Source organism: Lithobates pipiens, unplaced genomic scaffold, assembly GCF_037356315.1.
Source record: "Lithobates pipiens isolate NorthernLeopardFrog02 unplaced genomic scaffold, aLitPip1_a1.2 Scaffold_25, whole genome shotgun sequence".
Taxonomy (NCBI): domain Eukaryota; kingdom Metazoa; phylum Chordata; class Amphibia; order Anura; family Ranidae; genus Lithobates; species Lithobates pipiens.
In genome coordinates this window covers 177,101,350-177,118,683 of record NW_027507787.1, presented here as the reverse complement: position 1 = coordinate 177,118,683, position 17,334 = coordinate 177,101,350, and the positions used below count along the sequence as shown (strand labels likewise).

General features: G+C 43.1%; 1 protein-coding gene across 1 annotated transcript in view; it reads left to right on the top strand.

Annotated features, from left to right (window-relative positions):
- Nucleotides 1-17,334, top strand: part of BLNK (B cell linker) — a gene marked incomplete in the record, with an annotated part of 346,417 nt that overhangs the window by 268,994 nt on the left and 60,089 nt on the right. The window contains 2 exon segments of the mRNA XM_077455234.1: nucleotides 15,395-15,444; nucleotides 15,531-15,571. Of these exon segments, the coding sequence (XP_077311360.1) occupies nucleotides 15,395-15,444; nucleotides 15,531-15,571 (91 nt within the window).

The window sequence follows — 17,334 nt, the reverse complement described above, 5'->3', positions numbered from 1 at the left end:
CACCCTTAGCAGCAACAACTGCAACCAAGCGTTTGCGATAACGTGCAATGAGGCTTTTACAGCGTCCTGGAGGAATTTTGGCCCACTCATCTTTGCAGAATTGTCCTAATTCAGTTACATTAGAGGGTTTTCGAGCATGAACGGCCTTTTTAAGGTCATACCACAACATCTCAATAGGATTCAGGTCAGGACTTTGGCTAGGCCACTCCAAAGTCTTCATTTTGTTTTTCTTCAGCCATTCGGTGGTGGACTTGCTGGTGTGTTTAGGATCATTGTCCTGCTGCAGAACCCAAGTTCGTTTCAGCTTGAGTACACGAACAGATGGTCGGACATTCTCCTTCAGGATCTCTTGGTAGACAGCAGAATTCATAGTTCCTTTTATCACGGCAAGTCTTCCAGGTCCTGAAGCAGCAAAACAGCCCCAGACCATCACACTACCACCACCATATTTTACTGTTGGTATAATGTTCTTTTTATGAAATGCAGTGTTCCTTCTACGCCAGATATACTTGGACACACACCTTCCAAAGAGTTCCACTTTTGTCTCATCGGTCCACAGAATGTTGTCCCAAAAGTCTTTGGGATCATCAAGATGTGTTGTGGAGAAATTGAGACAAGCTTTGATGTTCTTTTTGCTCAGCAGTGGTTTTCTCCTTGGAACTCTGCCATGCAGGCCATTTTTGCCCAGTCTTTTCCTGATGGTGGAGGCATGAACGCTGACCTTAACTGAGGCAAGTGAGGCCTGCAGTTCCTTGGACGTTGTTGTGGGGTCTTTTGTGACCTCTTGGATGAGTCGTCGCTGCGCTCTTGGGGTAATTTTGGGCGGCCGGCCACTCCTGGGAAGGTTCACCACTGTTCCATGTCTTCACCATTTGTGGATAATGGCTCTCACTGTGGTTCGCTGGATTCCCAAAGCTTTGGAAATGGCTTTATAACCCTTTCCAGACTGATAGATCTCAATTACTTTCTTTCTCAATTGTTCCTGAATTTCTTTGGGTCTCGGCATGATGTGTAGCTTTTAAGGATCTTCTGGTGGACCTTACTGTGTCAAGCAGCTCCTATTTAAGTGATGCCTTGATTGTGAACAGGTGTGGCAATAATCAGGCCTGGGTGTGGCTAGAGAAATTGAACTCAGGTGTGGACAACCACAGTTATAGTATGTTTTAACAAGGGGGGCAATCACCTTTTCACACAGGACCATGATGGTTTGGATTTTTTTTCACCTTTAATAATAAACACCTTCATTTACAAATTGCATTTTGTGTTTACTTGTGTTGTCCTTGACTATTGTTTAAATTGGTTTGATGTTCCGAAACACTTAAGTGTGACAAACATGCAAAGGAACAGGAAATGAGGAAGGGGGCAAACACTTTTTCACACCACTGTAGATCAGACCAAAATAAGGGGACAAATGAGGAGGAATGAGGGACATTGCTCCAAATCAGGGACAGTCCTTTGAAATCAGGGACAGTTGGGAACTGTACGTAAGGTCCCAAGAGCAGACTGTCTGTGTTTGGAGACTTCTGTCTGTACACATTTGCTGTTTTATGCAAATAGTGAACCATGCCATTTATGTCTATGGGTGGCCGTATGCAACAGAAAGGGGTCCCAAACCCCAAAATAGCCAAAACATGTTTAAACTATAATGAGGAATGCACTTGTGTGCATGAGCCCTTATAGATCCTATAATATGCAAAACGTGTTCTTAAAATGCTGTTCAGCAGTGTAACAGTCTTAGGCTGGATTCACACCTTTGCATTTTCCCCTTATGGATATATAAACATTGGTGTGCACAGCCTAATGCATGTGTATATAAACTGACAGTGTCAGCAGGGCAGTGGATGGTGTCAATAGTTGTAATGTTTATTTTTATTTTTATTATTTTTTACAATTTTTTCTTATTATTTAGGACCCCCGTCAGGGAGCTTTGGTGAAATATAAGGGGTTTAAACGGGGAACATGTACCACACAGGGTGATTAGGGTGTGCCAAGGCACACCCTGTGCACATGCCTATGTATATAAATATGTATATTTGCTGACATTTTAAAAAAGCTGGTTGGTTGTCTTGTTGAAATAGTATACAAATGAGGAATTCTGAATTCATTTGCTATATGCTTGTCAGCTATTGAAGCCAGACAGCTAGCATTTTCAGCAATTATCTTTATTTTTTTGTGAGTGCAGGTTTCCAAAAAAATAACATGCATAGTGTCATCAGTAGGCATTATTTATACAGATAAAACATATGCCAGTTTATGTGTAAAGCTGGTCAAAAATGTAGGGAAGCAATCAGACATGTAGGTATAAACTCTCCATCAGGGCCAGTGGTGATAAACCATGTGATTGTGTACAGACACTGAAGACAGGCCATATAGGGTGCTGGAATGGATCTTCAGAATATTATGTCAGCTCAGCATACAGTAGCCATGTGGTTATGACTCACAATAACATGGTATGATGAGATGGGAGGACACGCAGGCACATTACAAAATAACTCTACAGAGCTGGGAATAAGCACATCTGCCAATGATGCAGTGTGCTAATTCTTGCTCTTATACTTTATCAGTACAGCAGGAAAAATAGTATATAATAAGTAAAAAAATAAAAATTGTGCTGGTCAAATTTCAATTCAGTGCGTGGCTGCCCCTGCTCAACTGAAGTTGATTGACATTCTAGAAAACTTTGCTAGATCAATGGCTGCAGCTGCTATTCAATATAATGTGACAATGGCAGGAGCAGCTGTCAGAATGCAATGGGGGTTATTTACTAAAGGCAAATCCACTTTGCACTGAAAGTGCACTTGGAAGTAAAGTCGCTGTAGATCCACGGGGGACATGCAAGGAAAATAAAAAACAGCATTTTACCTTGCACATGATTGGATGATAAAATCAGCAGAGCTTCCCCTCATTTCAGATCTACCCCTTAGATTTAGAGCGACTGCACTTCCGAGTGCATTTACAGTGCAAAGTGGATTTGCCTTTCGTAAATGTAGCACTGACCCACAAAGGAGCTGCTGGGTTTTGTTGGGCTTACCGTTAGCTCGCCTGCTCACTGTGTCCATCCTAGGGGTCCCGTTGTAGCGTGGATTAAAGAATGTTGGCTCCAACACTTAGTACTTTTTCCAAAGATTTATTTGAAAGAACATGAAGTTTTGCAATAGAGGAATAGAGGGTTAAGGGGAGTTCAGGTACCTTGTCCTTGTAATTGCGGGTTAGAGGTATTTCCTTGATCCAGAGGACAAACAGCTTCCACAGACTGGATCTAGCAACCACCGGATAGGCCTCTCTCCCTGACCTAGCAGCCGGTTAGATGCTCCAAAAAAGTCTCTGCCACAGACTTGTCAATTCAGCAAAATCGTTGTGCAATCCTCTGCCACAGGAAAGCACAACCAGCAACTTGTCGAGGAATTAAAGAGTTGTCACACAGTACCAGTTTCTTTTAGCCGATCCGTCGGTACTCTGTGATAGGTGACCCAGGATGGGTCCTCCAACTGAGTCTCCAGGCTCTTTCAGAGATACCAGCCGTGTTGCTCGGTCCTCTCTTGAAAAAGTCCTCCCCAGGATCCTCCAGTCGCTTGGCTTCTCCCCGCAGGCAAGACAGCACAGGACCACCCCTGGATCGGTAGGCCCCAAGACTTTTAGGCCCACCCTTTCAGTTACAAAGCCTCGGGCCATCCGGCCCCAAGACATAGAGACAGGCAGTACACACCTCAGGCCAGGAGGGCCAAGAGGTCGGCATAACGAAAAACAAAACAAAAATATGGCACCTGTACCTTAAGTACCCTTACCCAGAATGCACAGCAAGGGAACCACTCCCACTGGGCTATTTCTGAGTAAAAGGGGTACCCAATGCATTCAGCCTGTTGCATTTCCAATACTTAATGGTGGTGACAGCGACACTCATGGCCGAGTGGAAACTAGCACAACCCAGCTGAACTGGTACAGAAACCAGAACTTTGACATAATTAGTCTGAGCCAAACTGTAGCTTTAGACAAACTTAAATTTACAAAAACAATAGAGTCTGCTCATGTCCCATTAGGGGAATTCCTCCAACCACCTCCTTTGTGTGGATGGAGAAATCTGTCTGATGGCTGAACGAAAAAAATAAAAATACAGTTTGTATCAATTGATGCCGGTAGAAAAATGTGACCGAAAAATATGACATGGGATGTTGGGACACATTTAAATAAAATAGACTTGTCTACATACACATGTTGGTCCGGCCCTTCTCAATGAGGGTACCAGAACCCTAGGGTTCCTCCAGAGGTTACATAGTTACATAGTTAATAAGGTTGAATAAAGACACCAGTCCATCCAGTTCAACCTGAGTGAGTGTCTACAATTGTCCCTATCCCTGTACATTGCACGCTCACATCGGTCCCTACCCTCAAGGAGCCCACAATCCTAGGTCCCCATTCATATACTAGGGCCAATTTTGGACAGAAGCCAATTAACCTACCTGCATGTGTTTGGAGTGTGGGAGGAAACCGGAGTACCCGGAGGAAACCCACGCAGGCACAGGGAGACCATGCAAACTCCAGGCAAGTAGTGTCGTGGTTGGGATAGGAACCAGCGACCCTTCTTACTGATAGGCGAGAGTGCTAACCACTACACCACTGTACCGGCGTAACTACATCAGTATGCTGCCCTAACTACACCACTGTGCCGCCCGGAGCAGAGAACTACTTATGCCTCTCAGATGAGTATTTACTGAAACAATGACGGGGAGAAATCTTCCCAATGATCACAAATTAAGGAGCACAATGTACTGTGAACTTTTGATATAGCAGTTATTAGCAGGGGTTCCCTGAGCCTAGAATGTAATTTCAAGGTTTCCTCCATGATAAAAGGTTAAAGGCTGCATTACTATATCGACCAATGCTTGTAACCTGTCTGTCACAAGGGTGCTATTAACTGCAAAAGTCCATATTTCAGGCAAAGACATTCCTAGGTAAACGGTTGCTAATTCAAGGTCTACCAGGAAGTCTGAAAAGGTTAAAGTGAAAAGGAAAAAAAAAAAATATCATACTTGCCCGCTCCTCAATCCTCCTCTTTTGGAGTTCCTCGCCAGCGCTCCTGGCTAATCCCCACTTCCAAGTGCCCCTATAGCAAGCTGCTTGCTATGGGGGCACTTATACAGGCTTGATCCTGAGCCAGGCTCTCTGTGTCCTTTGACACATACAGTATGGTTCGGCCCCACCCCCCGATCCACTTTTATAGATAGTGATTGACCGCTCCTTCTACTGCTTTCATGTTTAGTCAGGATGGATAGAGAGGAGAGAGCAAATATTCTCGGGCACAGCACTGGCTCAGGTAAGTATAAGGTGGAGGGGGGTGGGGGGTCTTGCTGAATACAGAAGGTTTTTTATCTTGCAGAGAATGCGTTAAAGTGTTACTAAACCCCCAACAGTAAAATCAGTCTGTATATGGAGTAAAGCATACTTGTTATACTTATTGTGGAACCTAAGGGGTTAAGCCTCCACATTGTGTAAAAAGGCTGTTTGATCCTGTATGCACAGATCGTCCTCCTCTTCTACTGACTCCAAAACACGTCCAGATAAGATAAGAGTTACTGGAGTCAGCCTGCACATGCTCAGTTTGATATGTATTGCTAGAGAGTTTTTCTTCTTTCTTGGGAGAGTCGATGTGTTCAGCACAGGGCCAATCGGCACTGTCCAGACAGAGTCAGGGGGTCCTTGGTCCTGATAGGACAGCCGGTGCAGTGTGAAAACTACTACAAGCTTTAACCAGATAGAAATCACAAATCACAAAACTGCTATATACTGCAGATGAGAAAAAGTATTTAGCAGTTTATATTTACTAAAATGATTGCAACCCCATGTTCTGTGTACTGTGGGAGACCAGATATAGTGAATGCTGGGTGTTGGGTTTAGTAACACTTTAACCACTTAATGACCACCCACAGTTGTACTGTAGCGTGAATGAATGATTTATATAGTGCTACAACTGCGAACTGAATCGCCTCAAGGCGATTTTTTATTTTTTTGGCTCTCCTGTGTGAACCGCCATCACTGTACGTTGGCTCGCGCAGGCACAGTGGCGGGTGTGCCCACAGGTTGGGCATACTCTATGTCTGACGGCGGTCCGTGATCGCCTAATACAGAGGCAGAATGTGGATCAGCTTTTGTAAACAAGGCAGATCCCCATTCTGACAGGGGACATGTCAGAGATCTTCTGTTCCCAGTGTTCTCTGTCACGTCTCGGGTAGCCCATCCCCCCTACAGTTAGAACATGCTAAGGGAACAAAGTTAACCCCTTGATCGCCCCCTAGTGTTAACCCCTTCCCTGCCAATGTCATTTTAACACCAATCAGTGCATTTTTATAGCACTGATCAATGTAATAATGACACTGGTCCCCAAAAAGTGTAATTTGGGGTCAGATTTATCCGCCGCAATGTCAGTCACGCTAAAATTTGCAGATCGCCGCCATAACCAGTAGAAACAGTAAAAAAGTTATAAAAGTCCCTAAATCGATCCCATAGTTTTGTACACATGATAACTTTTGCGCAAACTAATCAATATACGCCTATTGCGAATTTGTTTTTGTTTTTTTGTTTGTTTTTTACCAAAAATATGTAGAAGAATATATATCTGCCTAAACTGATGAATACATTTTTTTTTTTTTTGGATATTTTTCAAAATTGTCCCTCTCGTTTGTTTATAGCGCAAAAAACTACAGAGGTGATTAGATACCATCAAAAGAAAACTCTATTTGTGGGGAAAAAAGGACGTCAATTTTGTTTGGGTACAACGTCGCAAGACCGTGCTATTGTCAGCTAAGGTGATGCAGTGTTGTATCGCACAAAATGACCTAGTCATAAAGGGGGCAAATCCTTCTGGTATTTAAAGCGGAGTTCCTCCCTAAAAAATGTTTTGGCATTAAGACTCCTTGTAAGCTATAAACAAACCTTTTGGCTGAATTTTTTTTTGATACTTGCCCTAAATGCCCTGTTGCTATGTAGTCCTCGTAATCTGCCACTTCCTGGTCCGTGGAGCTCTTCGTGACTTCCTCCCTCGCCTATGCTCCTGGAATATGATGACACATAATTTCCCAGGAGTCTGTGGGCAGTACTGTGCTTAAAAATCACTACAGCCGCCGGTGAATCGCGCATGAGTGAGATCGAGAGGTGCATGCTGGGTAGCCAACATGCACCTCTCCAAAACTGATCCAGGAAGCGATCTGGATTGGGCTTCACATGCCCACAATCATGATGGCAACGGCCACAAATGGAGGGAGAGAATATTACAATAAGAAATGTATATTTTATTGAAATTGATCACGATCACTGTATTCTCCTTTTTTCATTAAATTAGTAATAATGCAAGAATCAATTTAAAAAAAAATGCTTTCACCAGAACTCCACTTTAACCTCTTCGCGCCCGCCCTATAGCCGAATGACGGCCGTAGAGCAGGCGCATTCGTCCGGGCGGTCGTCCCTGGACGGCCCGATGTTTACTTCCGCAATGCGCGCCCCCGCGGGCGCGCATCGCGGAAGCTCTGTGTTCGCCGTGTCCCCCGGGGACAGGCAAACACAGATCGCTGTAAACGGCCAATCACAGCGGCCGTTTACAGCGTGATCGGCGTGTCCAATGGGAGATGATCTCATATGTAAACATATGAGATCATCTCTCGGCGCCGCTCTCCTTCCTCGCACTGTCTGTGCGAGGAGGGGAGAGGGGAGAGATGAACGGCTGCAGCGGCAGCCGTTCTGCCTGTGGGGGGAAAAAAAAAAGGTAAAAATAAATAAATAAAGTGCCATCCGCCCCCAGCAGTGCCATCCGCCCCAATGCCATCCGCCCCAATGCCATCTGCCCCAGTGCCATCTGCCCCAGTGCCATCTGCCCCAGTGCCATCTGCCCCAATGCCATCTGCCCCAATGCCATCTGCCCCAGTGCCATCCGCCCCAGTGCCATCCGCCCCAGTGCCATCCGCCCCAGTGCCATCCACCCCAGTGCTACCTGCCCCCAGTGCCATCCACCCCAGTGCTACCTGCCCCCAGTGCCATCCACCCCAGTGCTACCTGCCCCCAGTGCCATCCACCCCAGTGCTACCTGCCCCCAGTGCCGCCTGCCCCCAGTGCCACCTGCCCCCAGTGCCACCTGCCCCCAGTGCCACGTGTCGTCAGTGCCACATAGTGCCATCCGTCATCAGTGCCACGTATCAGTGCCATTTGTCATCAGTGCCACGTATCAGTGCCATTTGTCATCAGTGCCACCTGTCAGTGTCACGTGCCATCTGTTGTCAGTGTCACGTGTCATAAATGCCACTTATCAGTGCCATCTGTCATCAGTGTCACGCGTCATCGGTGCCATGTATTAGTGCCATCTGTCATCGGTGGCACATATTAGTGCCACGTATTAGTGCCATCTGTCATCAGTGCCACGTTTCAGTGCCACGTATTAATGCCACGTGTCATCAGTGCCACGTATAAGTGCCACCCGTCATCAGTGCCACATATTAGTGCCATCTGTCATCAGTGCCACATATTAGTGCCATCTGTCAGTGCCACCTGTCATCAGTGCCACGTATAAGTGCCATCATTGCCACGTATCAGTGCCATCTGTCATCAGTGTCACGTGTCATTGTCCTGGTGCTTCAAAAGTGTAATAAATAGTCAACAAGTTAGATGTGTAATTTATGTTCCTAGAACACATGATGGCGCTACCTGCATGTTGGGCCTCTCTATGTGGCCAGGCTGTGAAAAAGTCCCACACATGTGGTATTGTAATACTCAGGAGGAGTAGCAGAATTTTTTGGGGGGTGTCATTTGTGGTATACACATGCCACGTGAGAGAAATAACCTATTACAATGACAATTTTGTGGAGAAAAAAAAAAAAAATGAAAAATCGTAATTTTGCAAAGAATTGTGGGAAAAAAATGACAACATCAAAAAGCTCACTATACCTCTTACTAAATACCTTGCAATGTCTACTTTCCAAAAAGGGGTCATTTGGGGGGTATTTGTACTTTCCTGACTTGTTCGGCTCACAAGAAGCGATATAGGCCACCAGTACATCAGATGTGATCAATTTTGTGCGATTCGCACCACAGCTTGTAGACTCTCTAACTTTCACAAATTCCAAATAATATCCACTAATTTGGGTTATTTTTACCAAAGATATGTAGCAGTATAAATTGTGACCAAAATTTATGAAGAAAAATTAATAATTTGCATAATTCTGTCACAGAAACAAAGAAATATGCGTTTTTTTTCCAAATTTTCGGTCTTTTTTCATTTATAGCGCAAAAAATAAAAACCCCAGAGGTGATAAAATACCACCAAAAGAAAGCTCTATTTGTGGGAAAAAAAGGACAAAAAATTCATTTGGGTACAGTGTTGCATGACTGAGTAATTGTCATTCAAAGTGTGAGAGCACCGAAAGCTGAAAATTGGTCTGGGCAGGAAGGTGTTTAAGTGCCCTGTAAGCAAGTGGTTAAGTAGTTAAGGCAAAAAAAAGAAAAAAACTTCTGCCTTTAGAACCACTTTAAAGTCACCTTGTGCTTTGCCTCTCTAGGACAGTGATTCTCAACCAGGGTTCCTCCACAGGTTGCTAGGGGTTCCTTCAGCATTGGGCAATTTCTGCCTCTCAGATAAGTTCCCACTGACACCATTGATCTTTTTAGCTATCTGTAAGGAGGTAATTCTTCCCAATGACCACAAGTGTAGGGACCATTCTTCCCACTGACCATTACACCAATGTATCAGGAGTTGTAGATTTCTAATTTTTAGCAGGGGTTCCCCAAGACCAGAGAACGATTTCAAGGGTTCCTCTAAGTTGAAAAGGTTGAGAAAGGCTGGTCTAGGACAAAGCAACAGTGAAGTGTGTCATCACCCTTGCAGTGAGGTCCCCCCTAATGCACTGCAAGGCCTAAATGACCTTTATTTCTAGGGGTATCTGAAGAGACTGTATTACTTCCCATACTTCCCAGTGTTGCCAGCTTCCTGTCCACTTTTTTCTGGTAACATTGCATATAATGCTAGCCCTGCATTCTACATGGAGGAAGCAAGCATGCAATTGTATGGATGGAGAAAGCCTGCTGGAGCTAGGGGTAAGTATTACTCCTTATTCACTAGACTTAAAGTGTTTCTAAAGGCAATTTATTGGTATTGCACAGAGCGGCCCCAAACCTCCTCTGCTGGGATCCCTCACTGGAGTTGTCCACTACTCCTCCACAGCAAACCACTTGCCACTTGCTCTCCTGCTGCTGCCTCAGTCCCTCGGAGTAGAAAGAAAGAGGAGGGAAGAGATGCAGCAGTGCAGGATTGATTGAGGACTCAGATAAGCATTTAGGGAAGTAGGGGAGCATAGGAAATTGTGAAATGTTTTTAACCTTAAAGTGATTGTAAAGCTTTGATTATTAAAAAAAAAAATAATAACAAGCATATCATACTTGCCTCAACTGTGCAGCTTGTTTCACACAAAGTGGCCCCGAACACCGTCTTCTGGGGTCCCTCGGCGGCTCTGGCAGCTCCTCCCCACATCAGATGACCCCCTAGGATAAGTGCTATCCCGGGGGGTTACCTTGCGGGCGATCTCCCGAGTCCAGCATTTGGCGTACATAGCCGCCAAACGTATGCCCGCTGGCGTCCGTGTCATTGGATTTGATTGACAGCAGTGGGAGCCAATGGCTGCGCTGCTATCAATCTATAAAATCAAGAGCCGAGAACCCTGAGGGACAGCACGTCCCCACCTGATGAAGTTCCAGGGTTCAGGTAAGTAAAACTGGCGGGCTGAGGAACTGGTCACTGCCAGGTGTTTTTTCACCTTAATGCATAGGATGAATTAAGGTGAAAAGTCACGAGGGTTTACAACCCCTTTAACTGCTTGCCGACCAGCCACTGCAGTTATACTGCAGCAGGTTGGCTCGGCTGCGCAGATTACCGTAGGTGTACTTCGATCCCTTTAATGCAGGATTCCTCAAACTATGGCCCTCCAGTTGTTCAGCAACTACAATTCCCATCATGCCTAGTCATGTCTGAATCTCAGGTTTTACAATGCCTCATGGGATGTGTAGTTTCGCAACAGCTGGAGGGCCATAGTTTGAAGATCCCTGCTTTAATGGCTATAGCAGGCACACTTGTGTCGCCAGAGCCAATGCGTGTGGTCGGCGACTGCGATGTCCGCTGGCCACCCGTGATCGTTTCACAGAGAGCCAGAACAGGGAGATCTGTCAATGTAAACAAACAGATCCCCATTCTCACAGGGAAGTAGAGAGAGATTGTCTGTTCCTAGTGATCAGGAACAGTGATCTCTCTCTACTCCCAGTCAGTTCCACCCCCCCCCCCTCACACAGTTAGAAACACCTCCCAGGAAACACATTTAACCCCTTGATTGCCCCTCAGTGTTAACACCTTCCCTGCCAGTGACATTTATACAGTAATCAGTAGCTATTTTTAGCTCTGATCTCTGTATAAATGTCAATGGTCCCAAAAAAGCATCAAAAGTGTCTGATTTATCCACCGCAATGTCGTAGTCCCACTAAAAAATGCTGGTCACTGCCATTACTAGTAGAAAAAAAAAATTATAATAAAAATGTTATAAATATATCCCCTATTTTGTAGATGCTAAAAATGTTGCGCAAAATCAATCAATATACGCTTATTGCGATTTTTTTTTTTTACCAAAAATATGTAGAAGAATACATATTGGCCTAAAATGATGAAATTCGTTTTTCTTTTTTTTTTTTTTGATATTTATTATAGCAAAAAAAATATTTATTTATTTTTTATTTTTTTTTCAAAACTGTAAGATTTTTTTGTTTATAACGAAAAAAATAGAAGCTGCAGAGGTGATCAAATATCACAAAAAGAAAGTTCTATTTGTGGAAAAAAAAATAGTTTGGGTAAAGCGCTGCACGACTGCGCAATTGTCAGTTTTGTGCCGTATCACAAAAAATGGCCTGGTCATTAAGGGAGTAAATCCTTCTGGGGCTGAAGTGGTTAATGCAGAGTAAAAAACAAAAACACTCTAACCTGCATTTAACCCTTGCATGGGTGGTGGTGGGGGGCCCTGAAAGGGTGGTTTTATTTCCAGCTTTAAGTAAGTAAAGTGTCTCTAGAAACGATTTCAAACTACTGGCAAATACGTTTTTTTTATTACTATCTTCCTTTTAATAAAAGCAACCCCCCCCCCCCCCCCCCCACCCTGAATTTGACATCTACAGGAACATATGGAAAAGATATCCTAATTGAGAAAGTTCTTGATCCACTCCATATGCCACTATTTTCCTTTTAAACTTTAAGCCCAGGTTCACACTACTGCGGGATTGAAAACATGCGAGTTTAGCTGGATAAGCACTATTTCATTCCCGCATGTCAGTTCAACGATTTCAGAGACATCTGTGCGGTTCGCACCTGAAATCACCAAAAGTAGTACAGAAACTACCTTTGGGAATCATTGCGGTGCCGCTAAGTCGGCGTCACACAGATTTGAACGATTCCATTGTAGCAAATAGCCGCCGATTTGGCATGCAATTTGACATGTCAAATCGCATTCCAAATCGCATCAATGTGAACCAGGGCTGAAAAATAAATCTCTAAGAAAAGCAGGGCTGGATTGAAAGCAAAGTAGCCAATAGTCTGCCCTTTAAGCAACATCTATTGACTATTCTACTATTGTACAAACTTGGTTTGCCTGCTGGTCTTTCTGCCTGATAAAACAAAACACCGCCTAGCCAAAGTTGGTCATTTTTCATTTATTTTCTGATGCTGATGGAAGTAAAATGCTATTTCTACCTGTGCACATCCTTATAACCTGGGTTACCTCTAGAACAGGGGTTTCCAAACTTTTTAGCACAAGGGCCGTATTGTGTATTTTACAAATATTTGCAGGCTGAAGAAAATCCCCGCCAGAGTTTAGTCTCACTGCTGTCAATCACAGAGAGTGTGGAGGGAGCAGGGGATGGGGCCGTGCCCCACTCCGTGTGTCCATAAGATAGATGGCTTGCTGTGGGGGCACTCGGGAGGGGGAAGGAGCCCAGAGCGCCCAAGGGGGACCCAAGAAGCGGAGGATCGGGGCTGATTTGTGCAAAGCCATTCCACAGAGCAGGTTAAATATAATATGTTAGTTATTTAGAAAAAAATGAGCCTTTAGTATCAGACAGTAGACATGTGCACACTGAAATATTTCGTTTTTGTCCAAAAAATTAATTTATTTAGTTACTCCCAAAATTTGTTTTTATTTATTTTGTTTTGTTAAAAAATGCATTTGTCCAAAAATCCGAAATGATTAAGGTCGAATCTGTCATTGAAGGCTTATGGTGTCTGTTGAATGTTCTAAGAAGATTCAACGGAGCATCTAAACTGTACGACGCCGCAATTGTACATTTCCAGTCAAATGTTTCGCCTACAAGCTATAGTAGAATTCTAATATTGTATGACACTAGTAATAATTATATTTATTAATTATTATTACTAGTCAACTAACATTAGAATTCTTCTATAGTCTATGGACGGAGCATTTGACTATAAATGTCCGCTCGCGGTAACTGCTTAGTCGAATCTTCATGTCGAATCTCTTCTCTCTATGTCAAATAATCTTGGACTAATAGAGTTTGGTTAGGCACATTCAACCTTTTTTTGCTATTGTCTCTATAATGTTGAATCTTTTCTCTCTATGTCAAATCTTTTCTCTCTATGTAGAATAATCTTGGACTAATAGAGCTAAGATTAGGCACATTCGACCACAGGTTTGATGCACACAGATTGCTATTGTCAGAGTCATATCAAATCTCCTATCTATATTCTATATCGAACTGTTGTCACAACAAAAATTAAAATAAAGCATTTGTTTGTCGGATCTTTCGGTTTTCGGATTCTGCACGTTCGTTATTGTTTGTTAAAACGATAAAGAAAATACCCGAAATTCAGACGAAAATGCATTCAGATGAAAACGACAGTAGTATTTAAGGGCAATTCTACACAACTAATTATTTAGTATACTGCTGAGCAGGACTGTGGTCCCTTGCTGAGTTCTTATGCTCCACTGAGTAAAATCATGGTGGCCACAGAGGGAGTGGTACTCGGAACCACTAAGCGCTTCACCCAATATTTCTTACTTGTTCACGTGAAAATGTATATTTTAAACTTCCAGGGTTTAGCCAGCTTGAGTGCCAGCATAAAATAAAAGCCAGTACACTTTGTAGGTTTCAGTCCAATTGAATGCATAAGGTTAAGAATTTTCTCTTGAAACTTATACTGTTATCATACGTAAATGCCTGTGTTTTTTGTCTGCACTTAGCTTAAACCATCTTTTATGAACACCCCAAAATCAGGATTCTTTATTATGTCAATTGTGGATTCCTATGATAATGTGAAGCCCCTCCCAATTTCCACTCCTTTGCACCATCATTTCAGCAGAAGGTTTTTCTTACCAGTGGTAAGGTGCAGGAGGCTGAAGAGGAATGAATAGGGCATGACTATTCCGGCATAGGTCAGAATTTGTATAAAAGGGTGCTTGCTTAGATGTTTACAGTGATCTGTAACCGTCCCTAAGTGCCTGCATTTTATATATGATAGCAGTTTATAAAGTTCCAGGATGGCATGTTGCATTTAAAGAGGCCTAATGGACCTTGACTTTAATTGTGAATGCGGCCAAATTTACCATTGGACACAGTTGCCCAATAGGCGACGCACATTTACAGCTTACAATGTATAGTTCTCAGTCATATCTTTGTGTTCCATCCCTCCATACAATAAAATCCTCTGTGTGAAGGGGTGATCCTAGCAGAGGGGTGAAACTGAATTTCAAAAGTTTGTGTGTCTGCAGGATCCGGTGATGAACATTCAGCCTTGATTGTGAATACAACTTCATCTCCTTACGACTCCTTCACTACCTTCCAACCCCACCTAACATATTCCATGCTTTGTGCACTTTATGCCACATTAATATGCCGGCTTTTGTCTAAGGATTCCTACTTACTATACACATTGCATCCTAGTTCATTAATCTAGAGCAGCCTTTCTCAACGTTTTAACCCTGGAGTTAACCCTTGAAATAATATTCAGCTCCCAGGGAAACCCAGCTAAAAAAAATATATTTACAATTCATTGCACGTTAGATCTATATGACAAAACTATTTTCAATAATGTTCATGACATAAAACAAATAATAAAAATGGCTCAAAAATAAACTGACTAAGAAAACTGTAGTCTCTCTGTACAGTAATGGCCAATAGAAAAGTGCCACCTTACATTGCCAGCCAATGTAGAAGTGATTTCTTACACTGGTTAGTGTAAGTGGGCATGGAAGAATTATATTGACTATTGGTCATTGAGAAGGAACGCTTAGAAACCCTGGTTGAGAAAGGCTGAACTAGAGAATCTCTCTACAATACCGAAAGCTGATTTCTAATTAAATATGTCTATCTTCAGAATAACAAACAAGCCTCCACCGAGTGTTCCAAGAAGAGACTATGGGGCAGGTAAAAGCAAAAATATTTCTAAATATTATATATTGAAATCCTTATTTAATTATTTAGGTCTTAAAAGTTGTTTGTCTTTTCTTTAGGTCAACAGGACGATGAGACTGACGAGTGGTCAGATGAATCTGTAAGATCCCTTTACCCTTTTTATCACCTATTTTAATGATGATTGCAATATTATACAGTATCTCACAAAAGTGAGTACACCCCTCACATTTTTGTAAATATTTTATTATATATTTTCATGTGATAACACTGAAGAAATTACACTTTCCAAAAATGTAAAGTAGTGAGTGTAAATTTGCTGTCTCCTCAAAATAACTCAACACACAGCCATTAATGTCTAAACCACTGCCAACAAAAGTGAGTTTACCCCTAAGTGAAAATGTTGAAATTGGGCCCAAAGTGCCAATATTTTGTGTGGCCACCATTATTTTCCAGCACTACCTTAACCCTCTTGGGTATGGAGTTCACCAGAGCTTCAGAGGTTTCCACTGGAGTCCTCTTCCACTCCTCCATGATGACATCACAGAGACAGTGGATGTTGGAGACGTTGCGCTCCTTCACCTTCTGTTTGAGGATGCCCCACAGATGCTCAATAGGGTTTAGGTTTTGAGACATGCCTGGCCAGGCCATCACATTTTACCCCCAGCTTGTTTGGCAAGGCAGTGGTAGTCTTTGAGGTGTGTTTGGGTCATTATCATGTTGGTATACTGCCCTGCGGCCCAGTCTCTGAAGGGAGGGGATCATGCTCTGCTTCAGTATGTCGCAGTACATGTTGACATTCATGGTTCCCTCAATGAACTGTAGCTCCCCAGTGCCGACAGCATTCATGCAGCCCCAGACCATGACAATCCCACCACCATGCTTGACTGTAGGCAAAACACACTTGTCTTTGTACGCCTCACCTGGTTGCCGCCACATATGCTTGACACTATCTGAACCAAATACGTTTATCTTGGTCTTATCTGACCACAGGACATGGTTCCAGTAATCCATGTCCTTAGTCTGTTTGTCTTCAGCAAATTGTTTGTGGGCTTTCTTGTACATCATCTTTAGAAGAGGCTTACTTCTGGGACAACATCCATGCAAACCAATTTGATGCAGTGTGCAGCGTATGGTCTGAGCACTGACAGGCTGACCCCCCACCCCCTCAAGCTCTGCAGCAATGCTGGCAGCTCTCATACGTCTATTTCCCAAAGACAACCTCTGGATATGATGCTGAGCACGTGCACTTAACTTCTTTGGTCGACCATTGCATGGCCCGTTCTGTGTGGAACCTGTCCTTTTTAAACTGCTGTGTTTTGAGTTATTTTGATGGGACAGCAGATTTACACTGTTATACAAGCTGTACTATACATTGTAGCAAAGCGTAAATTTCTTCAGTGTTGTCTCATGAAAAGATATAATAAAATATTTACAAAAATGTGAGGGGTGTACCAATTTTTGAGAGATACTGTATTTAGATACATGGACTTTCATTACATTCAGAGATGGGCAGCTGCATATATATCCAAACCTTGTACCATGGGTATTGATCCTTTAACATGTTGGGCACTTAGTTTCTAGTAAAGAAGTGTAAAGTAAACCTGTCTAGAAGAAAGCACTGGGCTGCTATTTCTAAGCTCCTTCTGAAATTTTGAGTTGCCTGGTTTCTATTCTGACCTACTGTCGTCATCAGTCCCTGAGTCACTGACCTAGAACAAGCATGCAAAGTCAGTGTAAACTTAGAAGTTCTCTACATAATTTTTCTGAGTCAAGCAAGAAGGTCAGCATTCTCCATGCAGTAGACAGGAAAATCCAGGAACAATTCCAGCAGGTTTATTCTGCACTTTTATTTAGTTAGCAAACAAAAAGTATCGATGAAAGAGGTTTTTACACAGTATTCTG